The sequence below is a fragment of the Lissotriton vulgaris genome, chromosome 5 (assembly GCF_964263255.1).
Source record: "Lissotriton vulgaris chromosome 5, aLisVul1.2, whole genome shotgun sequence".
Lineage (NCBI taxonomy): Eukaryota > Metazoa > Chordata > Amphibia > Caudata > Salamandridae > Lissotriton > Lissotriton vulgaris.
Window position 1 is genome coordinate 115,229,283 of NC_141693.1, and position 21,352 is coordinate 115,250,634.

At 43.4% G+C, this 21,352-nt stretch overlaps 1 protein-coding gene across 7 annotated transcripts in view; it reads right to left on the minus strand.

Annotated features, from left to right (window-relative positions):
• Positions 1-21,352, minus strand: part of SEC16A (SEC16 homolog A, endoplasmic reticulum export factor) — a 478,800-nt gene that overhangs the window by 79,146 nt on the left and 378,302 nt on the right. For all 7 annotated transcript variants that reach the window (XM_086921035.1, XM_086921033.1, XM_086921029.1 and 4 more), the window contains one exon: positions 456-524. In XM_086921035.1, coding sequence (XP_086777161.1) covers positions 456-524 — 69 coding nt within the window. The remainder of the gene's footprint in view (positions 1-455; positions 525-21,352) is intronic.

Genomic DNA, 21,352 nt, shown 5'->3' on the forward strand with positions numbered 1-21,352 from the left:
AAATTCTAACCCTCCTCGGTTTAAAGTATTCCTTCATGATCAGACTAAAATGTTTTTCCTACTGTGCACATTTTCAAACGCTACCGCAAATCACCAAAACCCCTAAACAAATGAATTCTGCACACAATGACATGTTTGACACACATTAAATTCAATTATTTCCACTGGGCCATCAGCATTGAGTAATGTCAACATTTCAGAGAAATCGGTCTTTGGGAAGGACTATCGGGCAAACATGATTGAATACACCGTCTGGTGTGCAATCATGTTATTTCCCACCACTCCCCCAAAACAAGTGCTGAGCGACTTTTGCAGAGGAGTAAACACACAACCGGGTTTTTGCAAGTCATTCCATTAGTTTATCAATGCATCATGGGTTCTCATGCCATAGGGTATAATTAAAAGAAAAGATATGCAAAATGCAATAATCAGTAGGTTTGTACAGCTGTTCTTACCTCTCCTGTCTGGGATCCATCTACATGTGACGCAGGAAGTTCATAACCAGATGGAACCTGATCACTCGGCTGTTGACATAGTAAAGACACATTACAGACCATAGTGAACTTTGCAAGCTTTCTAAGCTTATTCAGACAGCCCTCCTTTGCCCTTTTCTTTAAACTAACAGCGCAGTGTCCCCATTCCCCAAGACTCAATATACAGGAAATGGAAGACAACAATTTTTGCATAGCACCAAAAGAAACCAAATAAAAAGTCTTGGAACAAATGTGGCCCCCACCTCTAAAACACACTACCGAACACCCAAGACAAAATGTTTACTCCACAAGACAGCAGACGCTTTAATCTAGCAACAATGCTGGATAATGATGTTACTAAAGAGCGGATGTGGAGGTTCATTGTTTGGAGGTAGGAGGGTTGCAGACTTTCGAGTTACATTCATCAAGGGTTTGATTTGGCCTATGGACTTAGACCCCTGCTGCAGATTCTTAGGAGAAGCCCAAATACCAAAAACACCACTTTACAGGAGGCAGTTGTCAAAAAACCACAAGCATTTGCATAGTCAATAGGTCTCGCTTTGGGACCTTATGCGTTTAGCCAGAACTTTAAGCTATGTTGTAGAGCATTGTGGCTGCTGCACATCATGTTGAAAAGTTATAATAAAAAGTGTTAAGCATTTTTGTTACCTTTATACAAACCAAGACGACATTATATACAACTGAACAACCTGATTAAAAAAAGATTTTAACATGAAAAATGTCTTCTAGTTTGTTTGTACTTGCACTGCTGGCAACTTCTTCCTGCCTGTTCTCATGCTGGTTTGTTAGAACTTTTTTTGTTATGGGGGAGCGGGAAATAAATAACTGGGGAGTGGAGGTTGGAAAACTGTAATCTAATTAGAAAACGAGCAGTGGACGGACACTAGGGGAGAATTAGCAGATGCCAGATTCTGAGGTCAGGCTGACGTGATGTTTAGGTGATGTTTAGGTGGTGCGCCAATGCAAAATGGTGGTGGTGAATGATGTTTGGTGCTCAGGTGGTGCCACTATATGGTGTGGATTGGAGGTACATTGTGGATTGTGGAGTTGGGGAGTTGAAATATGTTGTTTGGTGTGTAATTATGTGGTGTGTATTGAAAATGTGCATAGTTGAACTGTGTGGCCTGGAACTGTGGTGTTGAGTGAAATTATGCTTAGTGAAATTGTGTCATGGTGTGGAGTGCATTTATGTTGATTGGTGGTATGTGGCGTAGAGTGCATTCATGTGGAGTGTATTTATGTTGCATGGATTAGAGTGCAATTATGTGGCTTGTAATTATGTGGCACTGAGTGGTATTATGCGGAGTGTATTTATATTGCATTAAATAGAGTAATTATGTGACGTGTAATTATGTGGCACTGAGTGGTATTATATGGAGTGTATTTATGTTGCACTGATTAGTGTAATTATGTGGCGTGTAATTATGTGGCTCTGAGTGGTTATATTTGGAGTGTATGCGGCACTGAGTGCAGTGTAATTATGTTTCATAATTATGTGGCACTGAGTGGTATGCGTAGTATATTTATGCTGCATTGAGTAGAGTAATTATGTGGCGTGTAATTATGTGGCACTGAGTGGTATTATTTGGAGTGTAAGTTGCATTGAGTAGAGTAAATATGTGGCGTGTAATTATGTGGTGCTGAGTGGTATTATATGGAGAGTATTTATGTAGCATTGAGCAGAGTAATTATGTGACGTGTAATTATGTGGTACTGAGTGGTATTATGTGGAGTGTATTTATATTGCATTGAGTAGAATGTAATTATGTGGTGTGTAATAATATGGCACTAAGTGGTATTATGTGGAGAGTATTTATGTTGCTTTGAATAGAGTCTTTGTGACTTGTGATTATGTGGTACTGATTGGTATTATGTGGAGTGTATGTTACATTCAGTAGAGTGTAATTATGTGGCGTGTAATTATGTGGCTCAGTGGTATTATTTGGAGTGTATGTTGCATTCAGTGCAGTGTAATTATGTAGCATATAATTATATAGTATAGTAGGTATAGTAGGTATATAATATAATTAAATGGCAATGAGTGGTATTATGTGGAGTGTATTTATGTTGCATTAAGTAGAGTGTAATTATGTGGTGTGTACTTATGTGGCACGGAGTAGTATTATGTGGAGTGTATTTATGTTGCACTGAGAGGAGTGTAAATATGTGGCATGTAATTATGTGGCACTGAGTGGTATTCTATGGAAGGAGGAGGTCCAGGGCCTCAGCAGCCCTCCTAATAACAGCAGCAAGTGTGTTTGTCTTCCCCTCTGAGTGTTGCTCTTGCAAATGTGCTACTCCCTGCCCTCCTCTGTGATGTGCTCGCTGCTGACCCACGTTGCTCCTACAGGTGTGCTTCTCTCCCCATAGCACCATTACACTCCCTACTCGCCAGTTTTCTTTTCTGCCTCGCACTCCATGTTGCCCCACCCCTCAGCTGCACCCTCTGTGTTGCTTCCAGTTTTGTCTCTGTTGCTTCCACCCTCCACCCGCCCCCCCCCCCCAAAAAGTAGGTTTCACACTTTTTTCTTCATTTTGTATGTAGAGGATGCTGTAAAACAAGGCTAAAAGGAATTGCCAAAGCTGACAGTTAATTGATTAAAAGTAAGGCAGTAGAATTAGTTGAGATGTGATATAATGGGCTGCTTTTAATGAAATTCCCTTCTTTTAAATGCCCTCTTCTTAAGAGACTCCACACAGCCCCTCTACGTTTCAAACAGTGGAAGACGGTCTGATGCTGGCTTGAGAAAGGTGGCCTGATGCTCCCCTGCCAGGAGTGAATGGAAATATCTATTGCCCGTCATAGAAGTCTATAGACAGTAGAAAGCCTTCTTACAAACTATAAAAGCGCTACAGTGCCTCAGAGGTAGCAATCTCTATATAAAAGACAATAATATTCAAGAGCCATACTGAGTCTTATCTTGGACAAAAACAATTGACACACCTTAAGAGGTGGAGCCTCCGGGTTAATAAATTCGACACATGGATATCATCTATACACATGTCTAATGTATTAAAGCACTGCAAATCGCAGGTGTTACTATAATCCAATTTATGCTTTTCAATTTGATTTAGTCAATAGTATGGCAGGTTTAATACGCTTTGTCATAAATAAATGCATTTGATGATGGTGAATGTCCAACTGACCATGCCATCATTCATGTTCACAAAACGGGAGTGCAAGATAGTGCAGATCTTTACATATCTTGCGAGATTGTCATTAATATGACGAAACAATTGTTTATGTAATGTTGGTGGACCGGATACTAGAACTGCCGGCATGACACGGAAGGAAAACTCATATACTAAAAAAGAAAGTGCTCTACTTAGTTTTTCTTTGCAGCTATTCCTGAAGCTCTAAGGTCTTTAATGTCGGCCAAACCGCGAAATAATCTCAGCGTGACGCAGCAAATTTGGAATGTGTGCAATCTCAGCCAGTGCATAACAAGTCATTTAAAATAATTAAGTCAGCTTATAACTTTATATTTTCATACATGAAGCACAGCAGCAGAGCCCAGCACTCAATATTTCGCTAGCGCTGAAGGCTTACTTCTGTCACACACTCAGGAGAAGCGGAGAACGCATGAGTAGGGTGGGTTAAGGTGGGTGGTAAGGAGGAGCGGTTGAGTGAGCAGAGGGGAAAAGCAGCTCACAATGGAAATAGAAACACAGGGGTTGGGAATGGACCCACACTTAGAAACACACAGAGTGACGCAGTGGATTACAGAGCATACGGGTGAGGAAGAAGCGTTCTAGAGAGCGAGCAGCAGGCAGAGGTGATAGCAACACTGGGAGCGGTGAGAACACAGAGCCTGGGGGAGACGTACATAAGAGATCAAGTAACCCGAGACTGGAATGCAGCCTGCCCTCTGTCTAGCACACTGCGCGCCACGGCTGATAATTAAAAACAGATGGCATACGGCTGCTGTGCGCTCCTGAGCATCCTAGTCCAGGGAAGAGAGAAGGCGGGACATGCACCCACCTTGGGCCAATTGCGGGCTGTCATTCTTAGAAAGACGCATGCAAAGGCCAATAGCGAAAGATTAAAAAAAAAAAAAAGCACACGCATAAGCCTGTGTTTCGAAGTTTAAAGTCCTTAATAAAAGCCTCGCAGAGCAGCGCATGCGCGCTGGCTCAGGCGAGACCTAAAAAGCCAGCGAGGTGAAAGGTAAAAATATTTCAAAGCATGGCCAAGTCTTGTCTTGTGAATCCAGAGGAAATGTGGTGTATCCTTTTATTAAAGTCCAGTGGCAGACTGGATATTATTCAGTATTGTTGATTGGTGGAATGTCTTCTGGTCAAATGAAGAATTTAGACGCAATGACTCCCCATCTATATTCGGAGGAAGTCTGTTGCTAGGAACTCAGAATACAGCTTGCAAATGGGAGGTCACATTAGAAGCCTGCGTGAGATGGACCACCAGTCCGGGTAACAATAGTTTGCAGCTTGATGCTCTTCTAGATTCACATGTTGGCATTATTCTAGCTTCTATTGATTGGGTCTGGAACACTAATATTTCATTGCTTTTTTATTTTTGGGGGAGGAGTCATGCCGACAGGCTGTGATGGTGAAAGTAAGGTCACAATGACAGAGTACATGGTTGCCATATTCAAATTCTTTTTCCATGCTGTTATAATTTTTTCTTTCTATTCTGACATTTTCAAAAACGCCCCCAGCTTTAGTAGGGAGTGGGTGGGTCACATGTGAATACAGAAGAATTTCAAACCGTGAAACCATTTTTAAAGGCAGGTATCTTGTTTCTTTTACTGCATACATTTCTTCTAGATTCACACACTGTGCATGGATTATGCAATAGTTTTAACTCCAAGAAACGTGAAGGCAGTGAAGTAAGGTGGTTGTATAAAATAAAATGTAATAGAGGTTTTAGGACCCTCTAGTCCTCAGCCACTTCACTCTTTGCATATCCATCCACACAGAGTATTGTGAATGTGTAAACTGATGACTATGGCGCTGCAATACATAGATCACAGATTAAGAGGTTTGCTGGAAAACCTAATGTTGTTGTTTTTTTCCTTATAGAATGCGTTGTTGGTTTCCGATTAAGGGTCTTCTCTGCTAGTGTGTAACAAGTCTGGTTGTCTGCATGAACTATTGGACTACTATTTCCTGTTGATAGTGGGAGGCCTCTGTTGGTGCTCCATCTGTCACAAAGAATTGTTCTGGTTGTTCTTAGCGTTTCAGTATCTTGTATGAAGTACATAGTACCCCTTCATAAATTGTGTGTAGGGCTCCTATCACCGGTCTTTAGTTTTTGGATAAAGGCAAAAAACTGGACAGATTGGTTCACATGAAAATGAAACATGGCCATGGTAATAAATTGTGGGTAGTCCTCTTGACCACCCTAACTGTGTATTTGTAGGTAAAGCCTGTAACACACTAACTATGTAGAGGTGATGGCAATTAAGACGGTTGCGTTTAGTGGGAGGTATTTTACTTTTACTTTGAGCGCTGGTTCAAATGGCCATCCAATGAGCTGTGTAAGTTCTGTATCAAGATGGCGTATGAGCGGACCTTGTAAGACACATTCTTATTGGCCACTGGAGAAATTGTTTAAATAACAGTGTAGCAAACGATACTTCCCAAAGTACCTCTTGTATATGCAACTATGGCTAACAGGTGTACCCCTAGATAGAAGCATAAGATGTTTAGAGTCAACCAAGAGCATTCGTACTTGATGGCTGTTGTGACTCCTAAGTCACTAATTCAGTTCTTCCTATTGAACCTGTGCTTAATTCTTGTCCATTTAGCAACACATAACTTATAAATTGTTTCATTTTCTTGCCTCTCTGATCATGCATGTCCAAGCATTTCTTTGGTAACCCAGACAGTTGAATTTTACGTCTTCTGGAATCAAGGTGCTGAATATATATTACCTACTGGCGGTCGCCAGTAGGTAGTTATAGTTAGAATTTTTTTCAATGCAAATTCTCAAAATTCTATTGTGAATAACATTGGCGCCGGTTGAGGAATCTGCCTGAAAATTTCCTCAAATTTGCTCATGTACGCTCCGGTCCTTCCCAGAAAGTTTGGGGGGGGATTCGTCAAGCGGGGGCCGAGATAAAAGGGGGGTCCCAAAATGTGTTTTCCCCATGTTAATTTCCATAGGGCGGTCGAACTCACTTTTAGCCCGAACGGCTGAATGGATTTCCACCAAACTTGGCAAAATTGTAGGGACTGGTAGCCCAATGTGCCTTTGCTATGTCTCAAGATATGTGCTCCAGTGGTTTTTGAGTAATTTAGGTTCAAAAAAATATATATATCTATGGCAGCGCCCCGGTACGTGCACCGGGGAGCGTTCTGGGCGCGCCACGTGAGGTGCGCACGGAAAGATGATTGGCTCTAGGGTGTCTGTAAGCATTCGAAACAGTCCGGAGCGGCCGCCATCTTGTGTCTCGGTAGGATCGAGACACAAGAGGTGGGAAAAACAAAGGGGGAATTGACAATAAGGGGGCAGAGTAGACCCCCCTTGACCCCCTAGGTTTGATGTGGGGGCTATAAAAGGGCCCCGCGGGTGATAAAACATTTTTTTTTTTGATTGGCGCGGGGGGAGCGCCCGGTACGCGCACCGGGGAGCGTCCCATGGGGAGCGTCCCATGGGGAAAAATGAATGATAGAGTTTTTAAAAAATTTTGCCTTTTTTTAGAAATTGGAGGTAGTTCTAAAAAGAACTGTTTTTTTCTTCTTTTTGCTGTTTTATAATTTTTTTTAATGTTTTTTGAACATTTTGTACTTTTTTTGTCTTTTATGAACTATTTTGTATTTTTTTTGTTTTTTTTTATGGGGAGAAACAAAACAGGGAATTCAAAATGGCTCAACAGGAGCAAAAAAAAAATTTGGCAAAAATTAGGTTTTTTTGGGGCAATTGTGGTTGTCACCAGCAAGGAGGATCAGCTTTAGGCTCTGTTTACCATAGGAGATGGTCTTTCCACAAAAAATACAGGTGACCCTGAATTCTCCAAACCGTGGTTGGATGCAAGGGATCGTCTCCCTTGTCTCTGGTCCCAATGGAGTGGGTTGTTTTCGTTTGGAGGTGCTGGGTGTAGATTGGGGAGGGTTGCTGGCCAGTTCTGTCATCTCTGCGGCAGCATAATTGTTAGGATGCTTGCGCTGCATGTGCCCCAAATGAATATTTTTTATTTGGGTTACCCCTTGAGAGTTCCATGTCACAGATAAGGCAAGTCACCTTTGTTGAATTCACTTTCTTTTTTCCCTCAGGGATGGAAAAAAACTGCCATACAATGTGTGGCTTGGGTTGGTATGGGGTATTGTGTTCTTCCAGCCACCTCCTCCTCGTCCCCTCCTTCTCTTCCTCCTCCTCTTCTTCTTGACCACCAATGTGATGTTGTGGTGGTCCTCTTGGTGGTGGTGGTGGTGGTGGTGGTGCAGATGCTCCAGCTGATGCTGCTACTGTAGCCATTTCAAAGTACAAAAGATACCTCAAAGATTTCAAAACAGGTCTTCCTCAGTCAAAGGACAAAGTCAGAATAAGGAAAAAAGGTGGGGTCTTTCATCATTTGGAAAAAAAAATGTCCTGAATCAATGAGAAGTGTTATTTTCAGGTCACAAGACTAGGGATTTCATCATTATGAAACCAAAACTGTTCTGCATCAATTAAAAGTGTTATTTTCAGGTCACATGACCCGATGCCCTTACGAGACGCGCCCCGGGTCGCGTAAGCACGTCGGATGTTTACGTTGCGCGATCGTATTCGCTCGAGTGCTTCCGGGTGCGCTTACGCTGTGCGTATCACGTGGACGCGGCTACGCGATACGTCACGATGATGTTTTCGTTCGCAGCAATAGCGCTAACAGGACGCTCTCCGGAGCGCGACCTGGGGCGCTTCAAAAGACTACCCTTTCCGGGGCGCTCACCGGGGCGCGCCCCGGGGAGCGCTCCAGGGCAAAAAATAAAAATAAATAAAAAAATACATTAAAAAAATGTTTTAAATACCAATATAATATAGGATTCATTCATTTTCAAAAATATTACATTTCATAGCTATAGACATTTGCTATTAACAACATTTTGAAATTCACTGGAAAAAACATAGGTTTGGGGCCTTATATATAGTTAGGAATTAGCATTTAAAAAACCTATGAAATTCACTGAAAAAACCATAGGTTTCACACCAGTTATAGTTAGCAATTAGCATTTGAAAAACCTATTAAATTCACTGAAAAAATCATAGGTTTCACACCAGTTATAGTTAGCTGGAAATTTTACTGACATAAAACCATTGAAAATCCCCCGTTATAGTTAGTTGGACTCACTATAACTTGCGCGCCTGCAATGCACTGCTGATGACGTCACATATTACATCACTCATGACATGGTCAGTGACATCACTCATGACACCATCCAGTGAATGTGTGTCTTTCTGAAATATCAATATGTTTTATATATGTATTTGTAAAGGTCGATGGACGAATAAATGTTTAAATATGTGTGTAAATGGATGTTTATTTTTAATAAAATATTGATTGGTTAACTGGCTTATAAAGTGTATCTTAGTGAATACATATATTACCGAGTAATTTTTAAATATTTTAAATATATGTATCGGTGTTTCACTTTGTGTATAAGTGGCTGCATGGGTTGGTGACCGACTCACTGTTTGTATGTGTTTTTAAGACAGCGTATGTGCAGGACTGTATGGGTGGATGAGTGTGAATATGTGTGTGTTAGTGAGTGAATGCCTGCCTCACTAGTGTCTTTATGAGTAACTACATATGTTTTAATCTAGTATATGTGAGTATTGATGTATATAAGTGAGTATATGTGAGAGTGAGAGATTGAAAGAATTCCTGTTCAAATAAGTATGTGTTTAAAAAAGTGATTGTTTAAGAGAGTAAGTATGTGTAAGTTTCCTTAGAAGTAATGTACTAGTGTGTGTATAGCTGTATATGCAAATAAATGGATGTTCAATAGTTTATTTGCATGTGTGAGTATGTGTGCGAGTAACTTTTGGATGACTGTCTGTGTGTAACAGGATGTATATGTGTATCACTACATATGATGAGTGAGTATATGTATGAGTGACTATAGAACTCTTGCTGAATGAGAGGATGTGTATATAGATGATGGAATTACTGAATTGGTTGTTGTAGGTGGTATGGGTATCTCAATTATTTTGAAAATGTTAGTTTCTATTTTTAAATATGTGTTTCAAGGGTTACATTACACCGAAAGGAGGTCTGTCAGTCTGTCACAAGGATGGTGTCATCAGTGATGTCACGAGTGATGTCACTGACCATGTCATGAGTGATGTAATATGTTTCGTCATCAGCAGTGCATTGCAGGCGTGCAAGTTATAGTGAGTCCAACTAACTATAACGGGGGAATTTCAATGGTTTTATGTCAGTAAAATTTCCAGCTAACTATAACTGGTGTGAAACCTGTTTTTTTTTTAGTGAATTTAAAAGGTTTTATAAATGCTAATTCCCAACTATAACTGGTGTGAAACCTATGGTTTTTTCAGTATATATATATATATATATATATATATATATAAATAATATATATATATATATATATATATATATATATATATATATATATATATATATATATATATATATATATATATATATATATATATATATATATCCAACCAAGGTTGCACCTACATTGGAGGTCCACACGCATAGGTGTTGTAAATATTTATTTCCCTCTGGCAGTGCAGCTAACACCCTTCGCACAACAGCACAATTTTCGACATACTAAAGTTCCAACGCGTTTCGAGCGTTATGGCGCTCTTCTTCTTGGGAAATGGCAGATGGGAGTGGCAGCCCAGGAAGTAGGTTAAATAATGTTCGTATGTCCCGCCCCTGGCAGTCTTTACTGATGCAGTCTGGTATTTGCAGTTTCTTAGTTTTTCTCACCTATAGTAGGTTTGTAGCTGCTATGTTCTCCTCGTCAAATCAATTACCACAGTGGGTTGCTCTTGTGGTTCCCAGTGGTTGCTGTACTGTACTTATCCATGGGGAAAACGCCTTGCTCTAATAGCACCATTAGAGTAATGGCTCCAGAACCGCTCGTCCGAGAGGGGGGGGGGGGGGGGGAGGAGGGGGGCTCTCCGCGACCTGGTGCCGGCCGCCGTTAATCCAACCAAGGTTGCACCTACATTGGAGGTCCACACGCATAGGTGTTGTAAATATTTATTTCCCTCTGGCAGTGCAGCTAACACCCTTCGCACAACAGTACAGTACAGCAATCACTGGTAACCACAAGAGCAACCCACTGTGGTAATTGATTTGACGAGGAGAACATAGCTGCTACAAACCTACTATAGGTGAGAAAAACTAAGAAACTGCAAATACCAGACTGCATCAGTAAAGACTGCCAGGGGCGGGACATACGAACATTATTTAACCTACTTCCTGGGCTGCCACTCCCATCTGCCATTTCCCAAGAAGAAGAGCGCCATGACGCTCGAAACGCGTTGGAACTTTAGTATGGCGAAAATTGTGCTGTTGTGGGAAGGGTGTTAGCTGCACTGCCAGAGGGAAATAAATATTTACAACACCTATGCGTGTGGACCTCCAATGTAGGTGCAACCTTGGTTGGATATATATATGTTTTAACATAGAACCACCGTTTGAAGACGCACACACAAGCGGCACATTTGCGGCACCCAGCGCTTCCTTTATTCAGTAAAATTAAGGTCGCCTTACGGGTTTCAGAGCATATCGGCTCCTTGATCACAGGCATTTCAGCATCGAGGAACGGGAGTTCAAAGGGGGCGTCGCCCAGCATGCTCTTTTGTAACGCCCTCCATTAGGCAGCAGATGTCAGCAGCTAGTATTGCATGCTGGTACTTGGGAGTATTAGTACGTACCTTTAGTAGGTTACATGCCTCCTTTGTTGCAATTCAGTACTTTTAGTAAGTTTCCTCTTTCCGAGGTATTGTCAAAATTGTCTATAGCCCTCCAGTGGGCTTTTGATTAAAGGGACGCCGTATTGCGGTGGGAGCCTTTTACCGCTTTTGCCAACGGGAGACTGCGCAAAGTTCTGTGTCTCCATGGTCCCCTTTGTGTTCTGCGGGGCGGTGCAGTCTTCGCAGCTCGGTCTGCTGCTATAATTTGTTTTAACAAAGAACCGCAAAGGTTACAGGAACGTTATAGTTACACTCAGATTTCACTCGTACAAAACTATTAAAATTCAGCAGTTATAGTTAGCTGTGCCAACTATAACTTACACCCCTGCAATGTACTGCTTATGACCTCACATACTACATCACTCATGACATGGTCAGTGACCTCACAGACATCACTGATATCATCCAGTAAGTGTTTTATAAGAGTTTACGCGTGTTATAGATATATACTAACCTACTAAAAAAGTTAGATTAGCATTCTAGGTGAACTACTAATGATTCTACTTCTAACATATTATGTGAGTAGCTGTGTGTATTCATGTGTAAGTGGGTGTGTGAGTAGCTGTGTGGGTGAGTGAGTGGCTGTTTGAGTAGGAATTTGGTTAAGTGAGTTGGCGTGTGAATGGCTGTGAGAGTGCTTGTATGGATATGTGAATGGGTATGCAAGTGGTTGTGTGAATGAGTGGATGTGTTGAGAGACTAAGATTGAGTGGATGTGTGAGTGGCTGTATGGGTGAATATGTGGTGTGTGAGTACCTATATGGGTAAGTGTGGCAGTCTGAGTAGCTGTTTGAGTGGCTGAGTGAGTGGCTGAGTGAGTGAGTGGCTGCATGGATGAGTGAGTGGTTGTAGGAGTACCTGTATGGGTATGTGAGGGGTTACATCTAAGTGAGTGTATAAGGTTGGGAGTGGGTGTGTGAGTGCTTCAGTGGATGATGTCATCAGTAATGTTATTTGAGATGTCATCGGTGATGTTGCTGACCATATCATGAGTGATGTAATATGTGTGGTCATAAGCAGTGCATTATGGGGGCCTAAGTTATAGTTAGCTCAGCTATCTATAACTGCTGAATTTTAGTTCTGTATGAGTGAAATCTGAGCCTAACTATTACGTCCGTGGAGCCTTTGTATTTTTTTCAGTTAATTTTGACTTTTACATTTTGTTTTACCTCCTAACTGTAACCTGTACCCTTTGAGAGTGAGTATGTGAGTAGCTGTATAGGTAGATGAGTGGGTGTGTGAGTCTCCGAGTGGAGGTGTGTGAGTCTCCGAGCGGAGATGTGTGAGTCTCCGAGCGGAGGTGTGTGAGTCTCCGAGTGGAGGTGTGTGAGTCTCCGAGTGGAGGTGTGTGAGTCTCCGAGCGGAGGTGTGTGAGTCTCCGAGTAGAGGTGTGTGAGTCTCCGAGTAGAGGTGTGTGAGTCTCTGAGTAGAGGTGTGTCTCAATGGGTCTGTGCATCAGTGTCTCAGTGTCATCAGTGTGTCAGAGGACACTTGACTCCTGAGGCGGAAGCCGGAAGAAACACTCGATTATTTTTAAAATTGCACTTTGAAGTTGATTGTTTTACTTGCCTGCTCTCTTTCGCCCTGGGCACTTCTCCCCTTAAAAAACGTGCTGGACATCCCCGCGCAGCGGACGTAAGCGCTGTCACGGGCTGGAAACATCATTGCCGCCATTACCCCACTAGCCCACAGGCCACGCCCACTGCCGTGAGGCCACCCCCCCCGCCCCCTTCCCCCTATAACAATGTGCATTTCTCGGACGAGCGCAGCGGGCGCGCCAAAAGCGAGCCCGTCTGCTCCCGTCCGCGGCCGGCCGGAGCCAGGGGCACGGCACGACGCCCATTTAATTTCCTATACCCCTGATATGCTTTGTGCACGCCAGGGCCCTTGGGATTTGGATCAAGCAGCGTTGGGACATGTTAAGGATGCCGGGATTTCATCCGCTCATCCCTTACCCATCCTACCACCCAACCTGCCTTCACTATCCCGACCCCTTACTTGCCCCAGTTTGCCCTTTCCCCAAGCTAGCGATACATCGACTATCTCTGCTGTCTTATACACGGTCGGCTGTAAAGCATCATCTTGACCTGTTCATTTTTTTGGACACTCAAAAACCGGACCTTCTGTTCCTCACGGAAACCTGGTTTTGCCAGGACTCCCTGCCCAACTTACTCGCAGCCCTGCCCACCTCATACTATGCTTTACGGGCAGACCGGCCTCCTGGCAAAGCTGGCGGAGGAGTGGCCCTGATCACTCGCTCTGACTTACACTTTCAACTATTATCTTATCCACTAATCCCAACAGTTGACTACTTAACGTCCGTGGCGTGGCGTTCAAGGACTTTGGCCAGGTAAGGGAGGAGGGAAATTGGTCGATAGTTTGCCAGCGCTGTTGGATCTGCGCCTGTTTTTTTTTAAGATTGGGACGATAGTTGCTGATTTATGACAAGAAGGGACAATTCCTGACTTGAGGGTCTCGTTGAGAAAAGTAAGAGGAGGGGAAGGACAGGCAAGGAAGATGTCGCGCAAGATTTAAGCCGGACAAATGTCAAAAGGGGATCCAGATCCTCTTTCTGAGCGTTTCCCCGGAACCGCAGCGGGAGTCTCAAGGACCCTGTGGTCCCAGCAAGCTCTCCAGGAGCCAGCATTGCTACTGCACAGAGTGAGGTGCTGGAAAAACGGCTTCCTCTGTCCAGGAGCAATCAGTTTCATCTCTTTTCCTGCCCGCTTGTCTGTAGACAGGAATAGAGATGAAAGATCCACTTCCAGCCGGCGGGAGCACTTTGACAGCTCCAACCTGCTGGAAGCAGAGTGTTTGCTCTTGCTTTGCGGGAGCTTTCAAAGCTTTTTAAAAGTGCTTTTTGACCCTGTAGTGGTCACAGGGGAACCCCAGTTAGGGAGCAGGCTATTCCTTCCCTACCCCCTGTTCTTTTTAAATGTTTTTTGTGGGACTCAGCTGAAGCAGAGTCCCAAGACGACTGCTAACACTTCCTGATTGAAGTTTTAGCAACCAATCAGATTTCAGCACAGGGACTGTGGGATCCTCAGATTATCTGCATGCCTATATATACAATATTTATTGTTTTAATGTCTCCCAAACTACGTAACGGATTTACTTCAAATAACAAAAAGAGTTCTTTCTGGACCAAGAGCTACCTTCCTGCTAAATGTGATGCCAAATGTTCCTGTCAAATTCCATCCAGCGGTTCGGGCTGTAGTTGAGACTAAAATCTCTATGGGAATTAACAGTTTGACCAAACTTTTTATCGGTTCCTGCTTGACGGATCCTCCCAAAACTTCCATGAGCAACAAGAATCACAGAGGCACTGTTCTTTGGAAACGTTCATGGAAATGTGTCAAACGCACCAAAGATATAGGCAAGTCAATAAAAGCTTTTCCTATTTGAGCATGGTTCGAGCTAGAACAACTGGTGACTGCCAGTAGGAAGGAAAAGGAGAATTTATATATATATATATTTTCTTACACTCCATCACTCAGAGACCAGGGAAACTTCAACCTGCTTTATTATATAGGGTCACTCTGGACTCTAGAATGCAAAAGAGATGCTTTTCGGCTGTATAACAGCCTTTGTTAATCTAACTCGCACCACTTTGTTTGAACATTTTAAGCTTGTTAAAATGAAACCTAAAAAAAATCTCCCACAGCAGCAAATCCATTCCATCAAAAAAGAGCAAGTGCATTTGTTTGCAAAAATGTACGTAGTGCCGCTTGACCAACATTTGCTTGTTGCTTGACCAACATTTGCTTGTTGATGTGCCATAACATCTACACAGTAATGTTTTGTAAAAGGGTGCAGTGTAGTCTATGTAACTGCTTTGCATATGTCATCTATTGGTATAAATCCCTAGAAATGCCATAAAAGCTTTTTGCGTGTCAAATGCACCATTGGCGGGATAGGGAGGGGTCTTTTGGCTTTAGCATAATGGGTATGGATACATTTTACAATTGAAAGTGCAATACCTTGTTTGGAAATTGCTTTAGCTTTATGTGGTTTGGAGAATGAAACAAATAGTTGAGTTTTCTGAAAGGACTGTGTCCTATCAATATAGTACATTAGGGCTCTTTTAACATCTAATGTATGTAATGCTCTTTCTGCAGAGAATGGTCGAGGAAAAAATACAGACAATTCAATGGACCGAGTCATGCGAAATTGTGATACTACTTTTGGTAGAAATTTAGGATTAGTTCTTAAAGCTACTTTGTCTCTGTTTAGTTGGAAACATGGTTGCTCTAGAGTTAGTGCTTGAATCTCTCCCACTCTTCTGAGTGAAGTAATTTCACTGTGAAAAGCAAGTGATAGAAATTTCAGTGGACATGTAAGCAATGGTTCAAATGGTAGACCCTTTAACCTTGTTAGCACAATCTTAAGATTCCACACTGGTGAGGGTGGAGCTCTACGTGGAATGACTTAAGACCAGGTAGAAAAGCCTTAATTACGGAAATTCTGAATGTTGAAGTTTGCTCCACATTTTGAAGGTATGCAGCTAGTGCTGTAAGATGTATTTTTATAGAAGTGAAGCAGGTTGTAGAGAATGGTTTTGAGGTGATGTACTTAGTGGATCAATATCCTTTGAGTGACAATTAAAAAAAGCTTTTCCACTTTGTTGCAAATAATTCCTGTGTTGTGGGTTTAGGCTATTTCTTTGGATTCTAGTGGAGGCTAGATGTTCCGTAGGCAACCGGTCAGTGAAGACAATGACTTGTAAGCAGTGGTGGCCCAACAGCACACTTTTGGGATATTGGCGCTGGTTGCTTGGGTGGAGGCAGGCAAGGCAAAATACTCATGGTTTGTTGCCCCGATGTGATGTTATGTTCTACATCCGCCTCCGAGCTCTGGTCTGGAGAGAAGTTAACCTCATCTGCAGCCAATGGACGTGTCTCCATTTCAATTTCCAGTTCTACTTTTCTGAAAATGCACGGCGTATCTTCAATGCTGCGTAGAGACATCTAAAGTCTTCTAGCTTTCCAGTCTTGTAAAGTCTTTTTTGATAAGAACGAACTGCAGATTTCTTTTCGATGATCCAGAAATAAATACAAATTACACACCTCGTGTAAATGTATACATGGGAATTTTGCGTGACATGAAGGACCACATCTAAAGTGTGTCCGTTCCATCACCCCCTGGGTCATTTCTTGGCAAGCACGTTGAAGATAATTTCAGCCACAAAGGGCGAAGGCCTCGCAGGGTGTTATCAAATAGAGTCCCTCGGACAAATTAGATGTTAAGCTAATAGTTTTGAAAACAGTGATCGAGTTGTGATTGAAACAATTAGAATTAGAAAGTATCCTAATGACAGTGTCAACCGGAGCAGAGAAGCACGACTGAACCAGATGGCAAAAAAAGAAACAATCTAATAATGGAGTTGAGGACCATGCACATTACAAGCAAGAGGAGAAGTCACTGCACCTCATGATTCAAAAGACTTCTTAAAAAAAACAACATGCACACTTCCAAGTCCAACACTAGATGGCTGACATGCTAAATATGTGAATCTACAGCCACAGTTGCCATCAAACACACATACATATAGGGGCGGCTGATTGGAGAGTGCCAACACAGCGTTGGAGCCAGTTGGAGCCCAATACAGCCCAATGCAACCCAAGGGGAGCGTGGGGGGTGAGAATCGGGTTTGAAGAAAGGTTGCAAGCTCATGCCAGGAGGCCGGACTAAGAAATCCTGTATCTACCCAATTAAGTGCAGGGGTGTTCCTAGGCGTTGGCAAAGTCTTATCGGGAAGGTAGCGGTCTGTGGGAGTCTGAGTTGAGGCTGTAGGTGTTGAGGTGGAGTCCGGCAGCCTAAAGTGGACTCTTACTCAGAAGCACTAGGAAACCTTCACAGTATTGGTGGGCTACTTGGACTCGGGCCGTGGGCGTCTGGTGCAGAGGTGGGTCCAGCGGTGATTTGCAGTTCCTCAGGGCAGAGGTTTTTGTTCTAAAGTTGGTTTCTTCTGGACAGGTCTGATGTCCAGGGGAGATTTTGATCTTTGTCGAAGGCAGGCAGTCCTCCCAAAGCTTTAGAGGTCACTGGGCTGCAGGACGGGTCTTCTTTTGGCACAGATTAGTCAAGGCCTGCGGACAAGCAGGAAGGGTTGGGGCCAAGTCAGTTGGTGTCTGCAGTCTTCTCTGCTGGGGCGACGTTGTAGTGTCTGGCTCTTCTTAAGTCATCAGGAATCGGATTTTAGGGTCTGGGGGTGCCTCCTAAGTACTAGAATTTTGGGCATTACAGGGGAGTGAAAGGTAGGGACCAATGGGTTCCTTACCTGGGGTGTCCACACCCTCTATTATGCTACCATTCTGTGAGAGGTGGGCATAGCCCTAGCCCTGATTGGATAAGTCCCACAATCTTTAAGATGCTAGGCACTGAAAAATGTGCCTCAGTTCGCCTCCAGCACCTGAGGGAGGGAATTGGCAAGGGGGGGGGGTCACACTTTTCTTCACTAGGTTTTCTTGACAGTTCTCCTGCCAAATGTGGGGGTCTGAACCAGGGGCTGCTAGCAGCAGAGGCTGGGGTCCCATTACAAAGGCAGCAAGGCCTTTGAAGCTTCCCTCTCGAAGGAGGTGTGACACCTCCGCCCAGGATCAGCTTTGTTTCTGGCCTTAGAGACCAGTGGCTCTCAACCCAGGGGTCCAGAAATGTGTCTGGTGGTGGCAAGCTGCCTAAAGACTGTTGAAGACCACATCGGGGTTGGTAAGTTTACAGAAGGCACCTCTGCGGTACCCTCCAAGTACATGTTTGAATAAATCCACACTCCAATCAGTGTGGGTTTATTAAGAGAAGTTGTTTGGTATCAAACACTCCTGGATTCAGTGAAGCCATCATGATGCTGGGGGGGCTCTAGTTGTTGAGTTTCCAGCCCATGTACTCTCTATGGATTTCCTGGTGCTTACAATATTAAGAATAGACTTAAATATTGTAGGGGGCATACCTGCTCATGCAGATATACCCACACCTGAGATATAGTGCACCCTGCCTTAAGGCTTGGAAGGGCTGCCTTACCTATACCTTATGCAGTGTTGTCTGGACATGGCACACATGCAGTGTGACATGTCAATCGTTGGTTTTCTCTGCAACAAGGCATGCTGGCTGCTGTGGCAGTCAGTATGGCCCTGGTGAGGGGCCCCTAGGTGACCCTCTTCAGTCCCAATGCCCTAGGTACCAGGGGTACCATTTACTAGGTGCCATTCGTGGTACAGTTTTAGGGAATGAACACTGGTACTGCGAACCTGGACAGCAGGTACATAGTACTCTAAAGTCAAAGTAGTACCAAAAGCTAGGCAAAAAGTGTGTGTCTGGGGGAGGTATTGCAACAGAAACCCACTTTCCCATATCGGTTTCATAAACATGCTTAATAGACATGCTTTGAGTATATTTATCTTATGATGGCATTCATATTATTTAGTCATTTGTCATGCTAATGCCTTGACCAAAGGGAGGGTGTTGTGTGTTTCCTATGTAGCCCATTGTTGTTTTCCCTATACAGCCCATTGTTGTTTTCCCTATATAGCTCATTGTCGTTTTCCCTATACAAGCCTAATTATGAACATTGTAGGCCGCTTTTGCTTTGCATGCTTTACCAAATATCACACTTGTTTTGTGCCACATTGTATTTTCACACATACTCGGCGCATGTTTTTGTATTTTGTTCTTTTCCTGGGATTTAGTTCGAACAGCCAAGGCAAGGTCAAACAACATTGCTCCTAGTTATTCTCTGTGGTTGGACACTAGCACTGAGAAATAGAGAATCCCAGCTGCAGTTTTTGAACACACGTTTTGTCCTATAACAAGGGATGTGTTTTAAAAAAACACAGAGCAGAGACTTGCAGACAGAGCAAAAGGTCCCGAGACAAGAGGGCTGCTTCGGCTGAGATGTAGAGCAAGTATTTATGTATGCTAAGGTATGGGGTTCACCACTAAACAAAGAGATCTATAATCTATAACCACTTAGCTTTTGTAGTGAGGGTTGGTTCAGGCAAATCTTTCAGGACAGTGCTTTTTTCATTGTATATTGTCTGCTAATCATGTTAATGACATTACTGACATCTATTTGTTTTCAAGTTGTGGTGCAATTATTACATATTAGAGCACACAACTTTAAATAAATATAGTAAGCTTTCTTCGTGTCTCTTTTCTATTTACCGTGGACAAGTATAGAATGAGAGGGGGTGACCTGCTACAGCGATCCACAAGAGGGATGAGAGTGTTGTGTTCTGATGTGCCAAATCTCTGGAAAGGTTAGGAGGGCAAGTGAAACTATAAGCTAGACGCGTCCGGGCCCATAGATACGGCTGTAGTATGGGGACTCAATCCCTACATACTACAGCCGTATACGAACTTAAAATTGTGAAAATTTAGTGGTTTGCAATAAAGTGGCTCTACTCTCCTTTCCATCCTGGCGGCAGTGCGCCTTGAATCCGCAGGAAGGAGATTGATAAGTATTAGGACAAACTAATATGCTACTTACCAGTATGCATCTGTTCTTGGCATGTAGGGCTGCTGACATTCATATCTGTGCATAGATCGCCGCCTAGTGTTGGGTCCGGAGGATTGCACATTGTTGTCCTGGAAGAGTCTTCGAAGTATCACGAGATAGGTGGCTCCTCCCCTGGACTACAGTGCGCATGGGCATCGACTCCATCCTCAGATTGTTTTTAGCCGTTGTGGCCAAGATGGAGTGAAACTAAGTGAATGATGACCATGCTAGAAGTATGTGTGAATTCTGCAGCTGCTACGGGCGCCGGGGAGGAGGGCGGGCGATATGAATGTCAGCAGCCCTACATGCCAAGAACAGATGCATACTGGTAAGTAGCATATTCGGTTCGAGGCATGTGGGCTGCTGAATTCATATCTGTGCATAGAATACATAGCAGTCCCTCCATTAACGGCGGCCGCCCGTGCCAGCTGCAGCAGTTTGGAAAAGTGTTTTGAGAACAGCCTGCCCTACAGCTGCCTGCTGTTTGGAGTGCACATCAACACAATAATGCTTTGTAAATGTGTGTGTGGTAGACCATGTGGCTGCTGTACATATGTCTTCCAAAGGAATGTTTCCAAGGAATGCCATAGAGGCCCCCAACTTTCTGGTGGAGTGGGCCATTGGTGGAATGGTGAGAGTACGTTTGGCTTTCAGATAGCAGACATTTAACGATCCACCTAGCAATAGCAGCCTTGGAAATAGGGTTACCTTTGTGGTGTGGTGCAAAGGTGACAAAGAGTTGCTTAGTCTTCCTAAAATCCTTGGTCCTATCGATGTAATACATCAGGGCCCTTTTGACGTCAAGGGTGTGGAGCATTCTCTCCGCCTATGACTCAGGATTTTGGAAGAAAACAGGCAATTCGATAGTCTGGTTGATATGGAATTGAGACACAACCTTAGGAAGGAATTTAGGGTTAGTGCGAAGCACCACCCTGTTAGAATGAATTTGAATAAATGGCTCTTGGATAGTGAGGGCTTGCAGTTCACTAACTCGCCGTAGCGATGTAATCGCTATGAGGAAAGCCACTTTCTACGTCAAGAATTGAATCTCGCAGGAATGCAGTGGTTCAAAGGGAGGACCCATCAGCCGGGTGAGGACCACATTGAGGTTCCACTCCGGAGCTGGTGGAGTCCGCGGAGGAATGACTTGTTTGAGTCCTTCTAGAAAGGCTTTAATGGCAGGCACTCTGAAGAGTGAGAGGTGCTGCCTGTTCTGGAGATAAGCGGCCATCACAGATAGATGTATGCGAATGGAAGCATAGGCCAGATTACATTTGTACAGATGGAAAAGGTAACAGATGATATTCTAAATAGACGCATCTAGCGGGTTAATGTTGTGGTCTGCACAATAAATAACAAACCGCTTCCATTTTGCTGCATAGCATGCTCTGGTGGTGGGCTTCCTTGCCTCCCGAATGATGTCCATACAGTCAGAAGGCAAGTGACTTCAGGAGCCAGATCGCCAGGTTG